This window comes from Moschus berezovskii, chromosome 1, assembly GCF_049115385.1.
Source record: "Moschus berezovskii isolate FMDL1 chromosome 1, NW_MosBer_1.0, whole genome shotgun sequence".
Taxonomy (NCBI): domain Eukaryota; kingdom Metazoa; phylum Chordata; class Mammalia; order Artiodactyla; family Moschidae; genus Moschus; species Moschus berezovskii.
In genome coordinates, this window is record NC_142460.1 from 67533700 (window position 1) to 67547749 (window position 14050).

General features: G+C 36.9%; 1 protein-coding gene across 1 annotated transcript in view; it reads left to right on the plus strand.

Moving 5' to 3' along the window:
* The window catches only part of ZPLD1 (zona pellucida like domain containing 1), a 47258-nt gene that overhangs the window by 16842 nt on the left and 16366 nt on the right, over nt 1-14050 (plus strand). Inside the window, exons 3-5 of the mRNA XM_055417510.2 lie at nt 3160-3380; nt 8578-8759; nt 11112-11184. Of these exons, the coding sequence (XP_055273485.1) occupies nt 3160-3380; nt 8578-8759; nt 11112-11184 (476 nt within the window). The remainder of the gene's footprint in view (nt 1-3159; nt 3381-8577; nt 8760-11111; nt 11185-14050) is intronic.

Sequence of the window (14050 nt, forward strand, 5' to 3'; positions counted from 1 at the left end):
TTCCCAATTTGAAGCCAGTCTGTTGTTCCATGTCCAGTTCTAACTGTTGCTTCCTGACCTGCATCCAGATTTCTCAGGAAGCAGGTCAGGCGGTGTGGTATTCCCATCTCTTTAAGAATTTTCCACAGTTTGTTGTGATCCACACAGTCAAAGGCTTTGGCATAATCAATAAAGCAGAAGTAGATGTTTTTCTGGAACTCTCTTGCTTTTTCAATGATCCAGTGGATATTGGAAATTTACTCACTGGAGTACATCATTGAATATCTTAGTTTCCTGCTCTCTGGGACTTTCAATTTATTGAGAAAACAATTATGCAAATATGTATGTGATTCAAAGTTAATATGATAGTATAGGAACAGAGTAGCATAGTTTAGATTTGGGATCATGAAAGTGTTTGGGAAAGAGACAATGAAACTCGAGACCTAAGGGGTGAGTAAGAGTTTCTCAGACAAGGACTGGGCTTGAGAGAAGCATCTATGGAGGTGAAGAAGACCATTTAAAGGTCTTGTGTAAGCTTTATTAGGCCTTTTAAAGTTCTCACAGTATTGTATTGAGGAAGAACATCTAAAATAAGATATACCAATTTTAAGGGCATGGCTTGAAATTTCACCATATGTTTGCACTCATTATCAACACTCAGATTAAGATAGAGAACAATTTTATCACCCTCCAAATTTTCTTTGTGTCCCCTATTCTAGACAGTTTTCTCCCAGAGGCAACCACTATTCTGGCTTCTGTCACTTAGATACATTTAAAGAACTGAAAAAAGTTCAATGAAATGGTTGTAGAGACAAAGGGGAATATGAGAGAAGAGAATGCAGAGGTAGGTAGGTGGCGGGCCACAGAGAATCTTGAGGAACTGGCTCAAGATTTGAACTTTTGGCTGGAATGGAATGAATAGCTGTTGAAAATCTGCACAAAGAAATAAAATTATTGGATTCATGTTTAACAGTTATACTAATCAGAGGGCATTAAGAGCAGAAATAAAGGAACTAGTTAGGAAGTTAATGTAATATTCTAATAGAAAAGATAATGGTTACATGTGCAAAGGAATAGCATGAAAATGGAGAAAAATCAACAGATTTAAAGAGGTAATTTGAAGTTTAAATGTTTGAAACACTTAAACATTTGTTAAAAAGAACTCATTATTTTAATAAGGGCATCATTTAAAAATTATACTTGCATTTGAACAGCTACTGTCATTGAAAGCTAATAGATTTATTCTCTGAATTTTAAATGGTATTTATTATATTCTATCTTGGCACAGTATAACTTCACAATTAATTCATTTCGTTTTCCACCTACAAAGGGAATGTTGCTTGGAGTTTTCCATAAGAACTAGTCTAATATTTGCCTTTTGGCCATAAAAAAGGTTTTCTATCTTTCTTTCACGATGAAAAATTTTTTAATTTTTTGTAATGAGTTTCAAATCATAATCAAACATTGAAATTTCCATTTTGGTTTATTCATGTCCTCAAAATATGACTCACTTTATCAACAAAAACCAGTATGGAGAATAAACACTCCAAAGCAACATACCATTTAACATTTTTACCCTGAGGTTAGAACTGATATATTTAAGAAAATTTACTTTATGCTAAAAAAATCATGAATGGGATTTACATGTTACTTAGATCATTAGCCAAAAATATTTTATTTCGCTTGTTCTACCTTTTTGGAACAATTAAGGTGATTTCTCCAAATAACCTAATCCAATTTTTTTTTTTTTTCACATTTTGAAAACCAGTTGTATGTTTCAGATTCTTTATCCCAGTGGTAATAGCAAGAGTGGTAAAGAGTGATAAGGTTACTGTATTAATTTCCTAAGTTTGCCATAACAAAGTGCCACAAGAGAGTGACTTGAAACAACAGAAATTTATCATTTTACAATTCCAGAGGCCAAAAGTTCAAAATCAAGGTATTAGTAGGGCTAAGCTCCCTCTGAGACTCTGAACAGAATTCTTCCTGGCCTCTTTGCTGGCGGTCTTTGCTGTTCCTTGGGCTTTTAGGTGCATCACTGCAATTCTTTGTCTTCACATGTCATTCTTCTTGCGCCTATGTCTCTTCAAATGATAACACCAATCATATTGAATTAGAAGCCCATCCTATCCAGTATGAACTCATCTAAACTAATTACAACTTCAATAACCCTATTTCCACATAAGGTCACATTTTGAGGTACTGGGGGTTAAGATTCAATGTATCTTTTTCTGTTTTTTTTCCTGAAGGGAGGGAAGTAATTCAACCTGTAACTGTTACCAAAACCAATAAAATAATAGCTTCTGCCACTGCGAAATTACCTAGCAGCAATTGAATTCACCTTTTTTTACATATATTTTCTTCACTACATGTAGAAAAATAACTAAATAGATATATGAAAATGTTGTGTGTGTATGTGTGTGTGTGTGCGTGTGTGTGTGTAGGCATGCCTGCTCACCTCTATAGACCTGGAATGGATCCTATCACTGATAACTCATGGAATCATGGAAATCTGCAAATCTGTCTTATATTTTAATGCTGAGTTCATTGCTTTTATTCAGTCATAGACACTGGAAAATTTTTTTAGGGTTGACTATGCATTTCGGAATGAAATATCAACAGATTAGTTTTCATTTTCTTTCTTTCCAGCGTAGCTTAGTAAATAAAACAATCTGGATGGAAGGCTTCTGTTTCTATATCCTGGATAAGATGGGTTACAAAACACCAAGGTGCACAACAATTTGGCTTAGGATAGATTTCTTCCGTACACTTGGGAAAATGCATCATCTGTAGTGAGTCTCGCTACTCTAGACGTGTTCTAAATAATTCAGTTCCTTTCTTCTGAGTTTCCTCGTGACCTGATTTTTTTCACTCAATTCTCCAACAATCATTTTATACCACTTGACGAACATTTAATGCGCATCCACTGTATGCCAAGCACAAGGAAACGGAGATGAAATATAATATCTACAAGCGAAGATCTCTCCGGAAATAACAAAGTCAATGACTGCTTTTACTGGGTATTTTCCTTAATACTTTCACATTGGATTATGGTGTGTTCAAGTATATGAGCCAGTTAAACAGACAGAGGGGGTGAAAATACCTCAGAGGATGTTAGTTATTCTTGGACCCTATGCTATGCTTTTGTGACTTGTTTGTTTTTTATATTTTTTATTTCAGCTGAAAGAGACATCAACGTCTACTGTGGGGTCCAGGCCATTACAATGAAGATTAATTTTTGCACAGTTCTTTTCTCCGGTTATTCTGAAGCAGACCTGGCACTGAACGGAAGGCATGGGGATTCCCACTGCAGGGGGTTCATCAATAACAACACCTTTCCTGCTGTGGTCATTTTCATCATCAATCTCAGCACCTTGGAGGGCTGTGGAAACAATTTAGTGGTAAGATTAGAGTGAAACTATGTGCTAGGTTTGGGGATCATAACTAAAAAAAAAAAACACAAAACCCAAAACTCCCCATATCATGAAATAGTCAGAAACCCAATATATCTTTTAAAAACAAAACCCCAATAAAACTGAACAAACCATTTTCCTTTGCCTGTTTGAGGCTTCTGCTCCCAACTGTATGATTTCATTTTCCAGTAGTGGTTTTCTTTATTGTAGCTGGTGGTTGAGGGGCCTGAGATTAACTGTGCTACTCTAACCAGCATTATTTTGTATGAGCGACATTGAGGAGTATTTCTCTACAGTTTTTCATTAGCTGTGTTCCTCATGCTTTTTATGGAAGTATCTTTTATATTCCAGTGAGTTTGGCAGTGAATCACTTGGCCTATTATTTCTTAGTGAACTCATTCAGGAAGAAAGATGGAATATCAAATGAGAAACTTAGAATCTTCTAGGTATCCTGTTTACCACTGAATGAGCCACATCACTGTTTTGTAAAAGAGGGCTGTTAGCATTTCCAGCATGAGTTTCTCCATACTGTGGATCTATCCTTTGTATTTAAAAATGTTTATCATACCCAATCTTACGTATGAAATCCCTGCAACATGCTCCATCTGGTCATTGTGAAAATTAAAACACCACTTCAGATATTTCCAGTTTGAATGAGAACCACTTATCTACACTATTCATTTATTTATGCATGTATTGAATACCCCAAATAGAATTGTAACATGCAGTCACTCTCCTGGGAATTAAAAATTAATTGAAGTAAAAGATAATTGTGATTTGGTGGGGGTGTTAGGCTAAAATTTATTTAAAACAGTTTTTCCTTTTGCTTGTTTAAATATAGTCTTATTGGTTAATCCTAGCAAAGACAAAATGGAGAAGGCAATGGCACCCCACTTCAGTACTCTTGCCTGGAAAATCCCATGGACAGAGGAGCCTGGTGGGCTGCAGGCTATGGGTCCCTAAGAGTCAGATACGACTGAGCGACTTCACTTTCACTTTTCACTTTCATGCATTGGAGAAGGAAATGACAACCCACTCCAGTGTTCTTGCCTGGAGAATCCCAGGGTTGGGGGAGCCTGGTGGGCTGCCTTCTATGGGGTCGCACAGAGTCGGACACGACTGAAGCGACTTAGCAGCAGCAGCAGCAAAGACAAAAAGAAGATTCACTGAACATGTCCACTTAGGCCAGTAAAGAAGGAAAGATTGGCTTTTTCTCTTTATAAGTTATTGTTTGGGACTAAGGGGGAAAGCTTGATTATTCTAAGGGCAGGGCTTTTAAGACTTGATGGGAGATAGGAGACAGGAAAAAGAGATTTCTTTGAATCTCCTTTATCTTTTCTCAGAGGGTAGTTATAATATTGTGCCCATGACCTGTTCCAAATATACAGCTTGAGTATTGTTGACTCTTTTTATTGAAAACGTTTATTCATCTCTCTTGGTTGTGTGCAGAGAGGTTATGAAGTGGGCCTAAGGGAAAATGAGGGGAAGTGAGGCAGGTTGATTATTACACATCCAGGCTTCCTTGTGGAGGGAGGGAGGGAGGGGGAAAGGAAGGGAGAGAGGGAAATAGGGAAGAAGGGAGGGAGTCCAAGTGGAGAGGAGCAGCACAGCCCCTCCCCTCAAGGACTCTGCTTCAGGGAGCTTCCTATTCTCCATTTCAGTCTTATCCTGCTTCCTGTTGCCAAAAAAAAGAACAGTTCCAAAGAAATGCCAGGCAAAGCACCCAAGTGTGTATGTGTGCGTGTGTGTGTGTTTGTATCATTTCTTTGTTGTTTTTTTTTTTTAAACTGAATAAGTCTGGTATAAAACCTGTAATGTAAATGTATGTGTGTACACACATATATTTTTTTTCACAGATAGAATTTACATGTTTAGCTAGCCAGTCAAGCAGGCAATGTGTAGACAGGAAGATTTACTTAGTTTATATTTTTGTCTTAGATATCACCAGCTTTGGTATCTGCTTCAAGGACAGTTCTATATGGGAAAAATTAAAAGTAGACTACTAAACCATATGGATTAGAATCAAAATATTTTTTCCTAAGGATTCTGGTTCTTTTCATGAATCAGCTAGATAATTGGTTCAGCTTTGCCACGTGCTCTTAGGTCCATGTATAAAGTGTATTCTTTTGTTGAAAATTAAATGGTACAGGTCTGCATAATAGCTGCTAGACTATTAATTGATCATCATATTGTATTTGACATGGGGGGAGAAGTTCAACAGTATTATGACAGCCAAGAACATTATTGATGTCAGAATTTTTAGTTCTCCATGAGCACAGGGAAGGCTACCCTTCCCAGCCCCTTTGCAGTTAGTGAGGGTTTTGTAACTGGTTCAGTCCTGTAGACTGTTACTGGACTTGACATGTACACAGCAAAAAGCCTCTACATGACCTGCTAGCTCTGGCATTTTCTGTCTTAGCAGTACTAGAAGCCACATGCTGAGATGGCAGTGCTACAAGGAAATATTTGCCAGTATTAGGCAAAAACACTGTGTAAACACTTGGAATGGAACCCTCTCCACCAAACTGCATTGGACATGTAGCATAAACAAAAGGTGAACTTTTGTTGTGTTAATATATTGAGATATAGGGGTTGAATTGTTACTGTAATATTACATAGCCTGTGCTGACTCAAATAATATGTTGCCATGATTTAAAAATTCTCAGAGTTTAATGATCATAGGCCCATATATAGTTTGTCTCACTGGAGAGCCTTAATTTTGACAAACATACTGCTAGTAATCACTGTTGATAAAAGAAGTATTCAGGTGATGACCTTCTACCTGGTAATTCACACATGAGAACAGAGAGCCTGGGCAATAATAACCTTAGTGCTGAGTCACTTAGTCATATCCAACTCTTTGCAGCCCCTTGGACTGTAGCCTGCCAGGCTCCTGTGCCCATGGAATTTTCCAGGCAAGAATACTGGGGTGAACTGTCATTTCCTTCTCCAGGGATCTGCCCAATCCAGGGATCAAAGCCATGTCTTTTATGTCCCTGCATTGGCAGGTAGATTCTTTACTACCAGTGCCATCTAGGAAGTCTAATAGGCAATCATTCCTGTATGCCATTACCAGCTGAGTGTTCTAAGATATTGATACTATCATCAGAGACAGGATTCATCCAAAATCCTTGACCTCCAGGTTAAAATATGTAACCATGAGCCTGTGCTGTGCTATGCTTAGTCTCTCAGTCATGTCTGACTCTTTGCAACCCCAAGGACTGTAGCTTGCCAAGCTCCTCTGTCCATGGTGATTCTCAAGCAAGAATACTGGAATGAGTTGCCATGCTCTTTTCCAGGGGATCTTCCCAACCCAGGAATCCAACCCAGGTCTCCCACATTGCAGGTGGATTCTTTACCATCTGAGCTACAAAGAAGCCCAACTGTGAGCCTAGTGGTTCCCAATAACACATGTATGATGTCAACCTCACACAAACAATATTTCATCAGAAAAACCTTCATCTAGTTATAGACTTGAAAAGCTTCTATAACTGTGGTAACATATTTTAAGGCCTCAATTTTTGAAAGTCTTCCTTCTTTGACTTATTCTAGATATTTCAGATTCGAAATTTCAATTTAAGTGTTTGAATTTTATATTAACTTTTAAATTAAGATATTAACATGTAATAAAATCAGTGGCAGAGGATGAGATTCTTAGATAGCATCAACAACTCAATGGATATGAATTTGAGCAAACTCTGGGAGACAGTGAAGGACAGGAAAACCTGGTGTGTTGCAGTCCATGGGGTAACAAAGAGTTGGACATGACTTAGCAACTGAACAACAACAATAAAATCATTTGTGTTAAGTGTAAAAAAAATATTAACAATTCCTTAAATGGTGATTATTAAATTTTAGTGGAATTGGAGAATCCAGTGAAAACTAATCAGTCCCAAGAGAATACACACATGGACAATGTTTTTATATAAATTCAAGGAGTTCATGATCCCTCTTCAACATCCCTGTGAACCATTGCCCTGAAAGGAAATGAGAATCTCCATGTACCACAGAGGAAGCCCCTAGGGAGATCGACCATCAGAAAATTTGTGACCTTCATTCATTTGTTTAAAATTTATCTCAAGGGTCCCAGGATGCTGGTGTCCCTGAGCTATGCTGAAGGGATAAAGGGAAAAAAGACCTAGAGGGTGCCCTGCCTGCAAAGAGCTCTGATTATGGATGGAGGTGTGCTGAGTCAGACCACTCATGCACTGTGACTGCTTCTCTGAGACAGAAAGTATAGGACAGTCGGGAGGAGTTCCCAAGGAAGATGGAATCCAGGGGAGAAGTAGAATATGTTGTGGTGAAGAGGGCCAGAGAGGAGGCAGGAGTATGCACAAATGCTAGAGCAACCAGGGCTGTGATGCGGGGGCATTACTAACCAAGAATGGGAGCCTGGACACATGAAGCGAACATCGAAGACAAGTCATATTAACAGGGGGCTTTTAGTCCAGGCCATGGAATTTGGCTTTACCCGTGAGTATTTTCAAATTACTTGCTCTTGCACAACAAGTAACATATAGTTTCTCTCCTTTCTTATTTATGAAATATGAGTATACCATCTCTGGTAATATGAAGCTTTATTTATTTAAAAGAAACATATGAGTCAGATAGAGAAAGACAAATATGATACTGCTTATATGTTGAATCTAAAAAAATGTTACAAATGAACTTTTGTACAAAACAGAAATAGAGTTGCAGATATAGAAAATAAACTTATAGCTACCAAGGGGGAAAGTGGCAGGGGAGGGAAAAATTGGGAGATTGGGATTGACATATGCATACTACTATATATAAGGTAGATAACTAATAAGAATCTACTGTATAGCACAGGGAACTCTACTCAGTACTCTGCAATGATCTACATGGGAATAACATTTAAAGAAGAGTAAATATATGTATAATTGATTCACTTTGCTGTATCACAGAAACTAACACATTGTAAACTAACATTGTAAATCAACTATACTTCAATAAAAATTAATTAAAAAATTAAATAACTCAACGAGAGAAAAAAAAGACATGATCACTTATAACAGAATTATGTGTGTATAATTTCAAAATTATGTCATGTTATAGTTGCAACAGACCCTGGAAATGATCAGATCTAATGTTTTATTTTGCATATCAAATGCCTAGATTTATGAGTAACTATTTAATCATTGAGATTGACCTACAATTCTAACAGGTATCCACAGTTCCTGGAGTCAGTGCTTACGGAAATGCAACTTCAGTACAAATAGGAAATATTTCAGGATATATTGATACTCCAGACCCACCAACAATCATCAGCTATCTACCTGGGCTTCTTTACAAATTTAGCTGTAGTTATCCATTGGAATACCTGGTTAATAATACCCAACTTGCTTCGTAAGTCACATTTTATTCTTACTTTCTCATGTTATCTTTATATTTTGGTCATTTTTATCCTTGAGGAACTTATAAAGATATTAATAGCAGGATTTGTTGAGAAAGTTAAACTGAATCTAATGGAAACTGTATATAGTCTTATGTATCTATCTACCTAAGGCTATGGTTTTTCCAGTAGTCATGTATGGATGTGAGATAAAGAAAACCGAGCGCTGAAGAATTGATGCTTTTGAACTGTGGTGCTGGAGAAGACTCTTGAGAGTCCCTTGGACTGCAAGGAGATCCAACCAGTCCATCCTAGAGGAGATCAGTCCTGGGTGTTCATTGGAGGGAATGATGTTGAAGCTGATACTCCAATACTTTGGCTACGTGATGCGGAGAGCTGACTCATTTGAAAAGACCCAGATGCTGAGAAAGATCGAGGGCAGGAGGAGAAAGGGATGGGAGAGGATGAGATGGTTGGATGGCATCACCGACACAATGGACATGGGTTTGGGTGGACTCTGGGAGCTGGTGATGAACAGGGAGGCCTGGCGTGCTATGGTTCATGGGGTCGCAGAGGGTTGGACATGACTGGGAGACTGAACTGAACTGAACTTATCCATCTATAACGATTATTGTTTTGAAGAACATTAACAGTTCAGTTTCAATCTTTTCCCTAAATTAAAACCAGCTTCTGTTAGTCAAATATCTGCCTTTGGTTCTCCTGGCTCCCTTTAGAACTGCCCAAGAACCCTGGGGGCTTATGCAGTCTAGAGGACCTGTCATGTTTCCAGGGCATAGATCATTTGGTCACCGTATTGTTGGGTCCTGCTTGGGTATGTGCTCACTGTTGGACTGCTGCCCCAGAATCTGAGGTCTCCATGCCTCCTGCTGAGGCGTCCCCTGCACAGATGCTGATGATTCCCAGCAAGGGTGGTATCACTCACAGCCAGAGAACTTCAGACATGGATTCATTGCCTTTTGTTTATAGTCAGGTATTCATTCATTGAGGCTTCCCAGGTGGCTCAGTGGTAAAGAATTCGCCTGACAAGCAGGAGAGGCAGGCTTAAAATCCCTGGGTCAGGAAGATCCCCTGGAGGAGGAAATGGCAATCCTCTCCAGTTGCCATGGGAAATTCCATGGACAGAGGAACTTGGCAGGCTATAGTCCGTGGGATCTCCAAGTCATATCAAACTTAGTGACTAAACCACTACCACATTCATTCATTACTCCCAAAGCACACACTCCAAGACATGTTTACATCCATATTGCAATATAATCATATGGATTTGTGAAATATTTTTGACAAAATGGGGTGATTAAATTAAAACTTTTCCTCTTCAGCTGTAGAGTTTTCTCTCACAAAAGTAAAGTTTTTGTTTAAGTCACAAGGGAACATGGAGGACACATTTTGCTTCAGTTTAAAAATATTCATAGATAATTTAATGGTACAGTTGTGATAAATGACTTGGTCAAAAGCAAGATTTCGATGTGGAAAACAAGAAAAGAAAGGCCTTGAGTCAAAAAGCAGCAGGTGGAGAGAGAAATGGGTCATAGTCTTTCACTCTGCTCCCCTCAACTTCCTCACTAAATTCATTCCTGAACTTCAGTGCACATGGATATGCATTCATTTAAATGGGACTTCCTTGATAGCTTAGTTGGTAAAGAATGCCTGCAATGCAGGAGATCCTCGATTCCTTGGAGGAAAGATCCGCTGGAGAAGGGAAAAAGCTACCCACTCCAGTATTCTGGCCTGGAGAACTAGTCCATGGGGTCACAAAGAGTCGGACAGGACTGAGCAACTTTCACTTTTGAAGAAGGAAATAGCAACCCACTCCAGTATTCTTACCTGGAAAATCCCATGGATGGAGGAGCCTGGTGGGCTACAGTCCATGGGGTTGCAAAGAGTCGGACAGGACTGACCTACTTCACTTTCACTTTTTCTTTATTCAACAAATATTTATGATACACCTAATATGTACCATGCAAAGTTCTAACAGTGAAAAAAGTAAAACAAAATTGCTGGTCTCGTGAAGCTTGTATAGAAATGGAATTGATGAAAATGTATACGCATTAGATTCAGACTTTATTGGAATGACATTTTTTCCTACAAATCTCATATATGTAATAAAAATGTAAAAAAAAAGATTCCTTTATAAATGAAAAGATCAGAAAGAGCAGTTTGCCTTTATTTCGTCCCTCTTGCTTTTTGATTATCTGTTCAGTGATTTAAACAATATGCCCATTCCAGACCTAGTTATGTCATGATTGCTTAAGAGTTTTGGTGCCTTGAATCTAACATCAAGGTGTGACTGAAGCTGTTAATTTAAAAATTTCATCAGTGCCTTCCTTTTCCTTCATCTGTTTTAGGTCCTCAGCTGCCATTTCTGTGAGGGAGAACAATGGTACGTTTGTCAGTACTTTGAACCTGCTCCTTTATAACGTAAGTTGACGCTTGAATGATGTTATTTTTTTCTCTCACTGTTCTGAGGAGCCATTTATGTGAATGGCTTTCCTATAAAAATCCATCAAAAGTTATATTAACCCTGTTATACTTTGGTAATGTTTATTCATCATCACCACCATTTCCAAATATCTTAGTGATAAAGGTATGCTAACAGCTCCATTATTTTCCGGAAGTTGATAAATGATTTAAATTTTACTTCATATATGTGATTCTGCGTAGTTACTCCAAGTGTCTATCTACATTTATACATATATATTTATTTGTGTGTGTGTGTAAACATAGTCAGGGTCACGATTTTGGAAATAAATATATTTGTTATAAAAAGATAGGAAAAGTCCAAATGATACTTCATTTGAAGGCAAGATACTTAGTGTTCAGTGTGTTAACATTTCCAGTGTTGGTTTTGACTGTTGTCAATTCTGTCATATCTGAAATAATTTGGGTTTGACCACATAGTATTGTCTAAACTTTTGTCATATAAATATTGACAGTGGCAGCAAAATGTGAAAAATATATGAATTTCTATTTATAACTCTAACATTAATCCCCCAAATGATATTTTCATGTTGATTAAAAATTTTATTCATACATTTTAAATGCCTGATTTAAATATCAATTTTTCAATATATCAACCAACATTTTTGTAAATTATGAATCTGATTTTTACATTATTATTCATGTCATCATGGCACTGAGTTATAATTCATGTAACTGATTTAAAAGTCAGTGCTTTATACTTTGCATATAATGAGCTATAAATATTGTAGTAGGACACTTTCCAAAGGCATTTAAAAAATCATGTTTATAAGTTTGTAGTCTGACACCACAGAGTTCTAAACAACAAATTAAAATGTGCTGGAATGAAGATTGCCTTTCTGTCATTTCTAAACTTTCTTCTGCAAGGAGAAGCTGCCAAGATACTTGGTTTTACAATACTCAGCAAATATGTGCCAATATTCATTCCCAGTATGACTACATATTTATTATTGTTGTAAGCAATATTTTTAAATTGGAAAGTTTCTATCTGTTAATTTATATGTGTAATCTCCCTGAGGTAGAATTGTGATGATTGCCTTGGATTCAATACTATTTGCTACAATTGACTGAAACAAAGATGAGAATTCCTGATCTTAAAAGAGTGAAAAATATACTCACATGACATTTAAGAATACCACTATTTTCTGTGCAATTAAGCTATTCTCTCTGTAGAAAAGCAGAAAGATAAAAATTTAGAAGTTTGGACTTGAGGAGAGCTTTGCTATTAAGCTCTTTCCTTTATCATTAGAAATAGTGTAGTAGTCCTATTGTTAAACTAGACCTGATCCTTCAAAGAGTTCCTAGAATCTTAGTGCCAAATAAAAGCCTATAATTTGATGATAACCTAAGATTTTAATTTGATGGTTAAAAGGTAATTATTTGATATGACTGTAAACAAAATACATAGTACCAAAATCATTCTCAGTTTTAACCAATTTGCAATATTACTAATGGTTGAATTAACATATTGAAATTTAAAATTTGTTTACTAAACAGTTATTTAATAAAATTCAACCACTTCCCTACAAACTAGTTGTTTTTTTGTTTTGTTTTGTTTTCTTTTTTTAATCAGCAGAATATTTTTTAAGAGCAGTTTTAGGTTTATCGAAAAATTGATATGAAAATACAGAGAATTCCTATAGACCTGCAGGGCCTACATACAATTTATTACTTACACCTTGCATTATGGGACATGTGGCATATTTGTTATAATTTATGAACCAATATTGATATATTAAGTAATTTTTGTAGTTTACATTTAGGTTAATGCTTCATGTTATATATCCTATGGGTTTTGAAAACTGAGCATATGTCCATTATTATTGTATCATACAGAAGAATTTCACTGCCTCAAACTAGTTTTTTAACTTGGCACCATTGTAGTATTTTGCCATCTTTCAGGATATTAAAAAAAACTAGCAATTTATACTGGAAAAGAATTTTTGTTATTGTTCAGTCACTAAGTCATGTCTGACTCTTTGCAACCCCATGGACAGCAGCATGCCAGGGTTCCCTGTCCTTCACTATCTCCTGGAGTTTGATCAAATTCATGTCCATAGAGTTAGTGATATCATCCAATCATCATCCTCTGTCGCCCCCTTCTTCCTGCCCTCAATCTTTCCCAGCATCAGGGTCCTTTTCAGTGACTCGGTTCTTCAAATCAGGTGGCCAAGGTATTGGAGCTTCAACTTCAGCAGCAATCTTTCCAATGAATATTTTGAGTTGATTTCCTTTAGGGTTGACTGGTTTGATCTTCTTGCTTTCCGAGGGACTCTTGAGAGTCTTCTCCAGCACCACCATTTGAAAGCATCAATTCTTTGGTGCTCAGCCTTCTTTCTGGTCCAACTTTCACATCTGTACATGACTACTGAAAAAAAAAAAACAACTGTAATTTTAACTAGACAGACCTTTGGTATACTGTAATGAATTCATCCAAAACTATATTTAATATTTGTTTGGAACTCTAACACTCAGCTACCCAAATGTGATTTTATTGCAGCATTTCAAACTAAGTATTATGTTACAACCATTTGGGGCCATATTTTCCTATTTTACATGCAAAGGTTTTGATTTCTAACCCTTGGGAATTATGAAAAGTTATGTACCTACTACTCTTATTCTGCAGTTAGCTATTTGAAAAGGAAAAGTTGTACTGAATATGGATTCAGTACAATTATTTCTGTGTGTTATGGGATTCAGTGAATGTACTTAGGAAAATTTTACTTGTAAAAAATAATGACATTTATTGATTTTGTGATTTCAGTATGTGCAGTTTACCTCGAGTTAACCTTGGCCCTTATTCTTA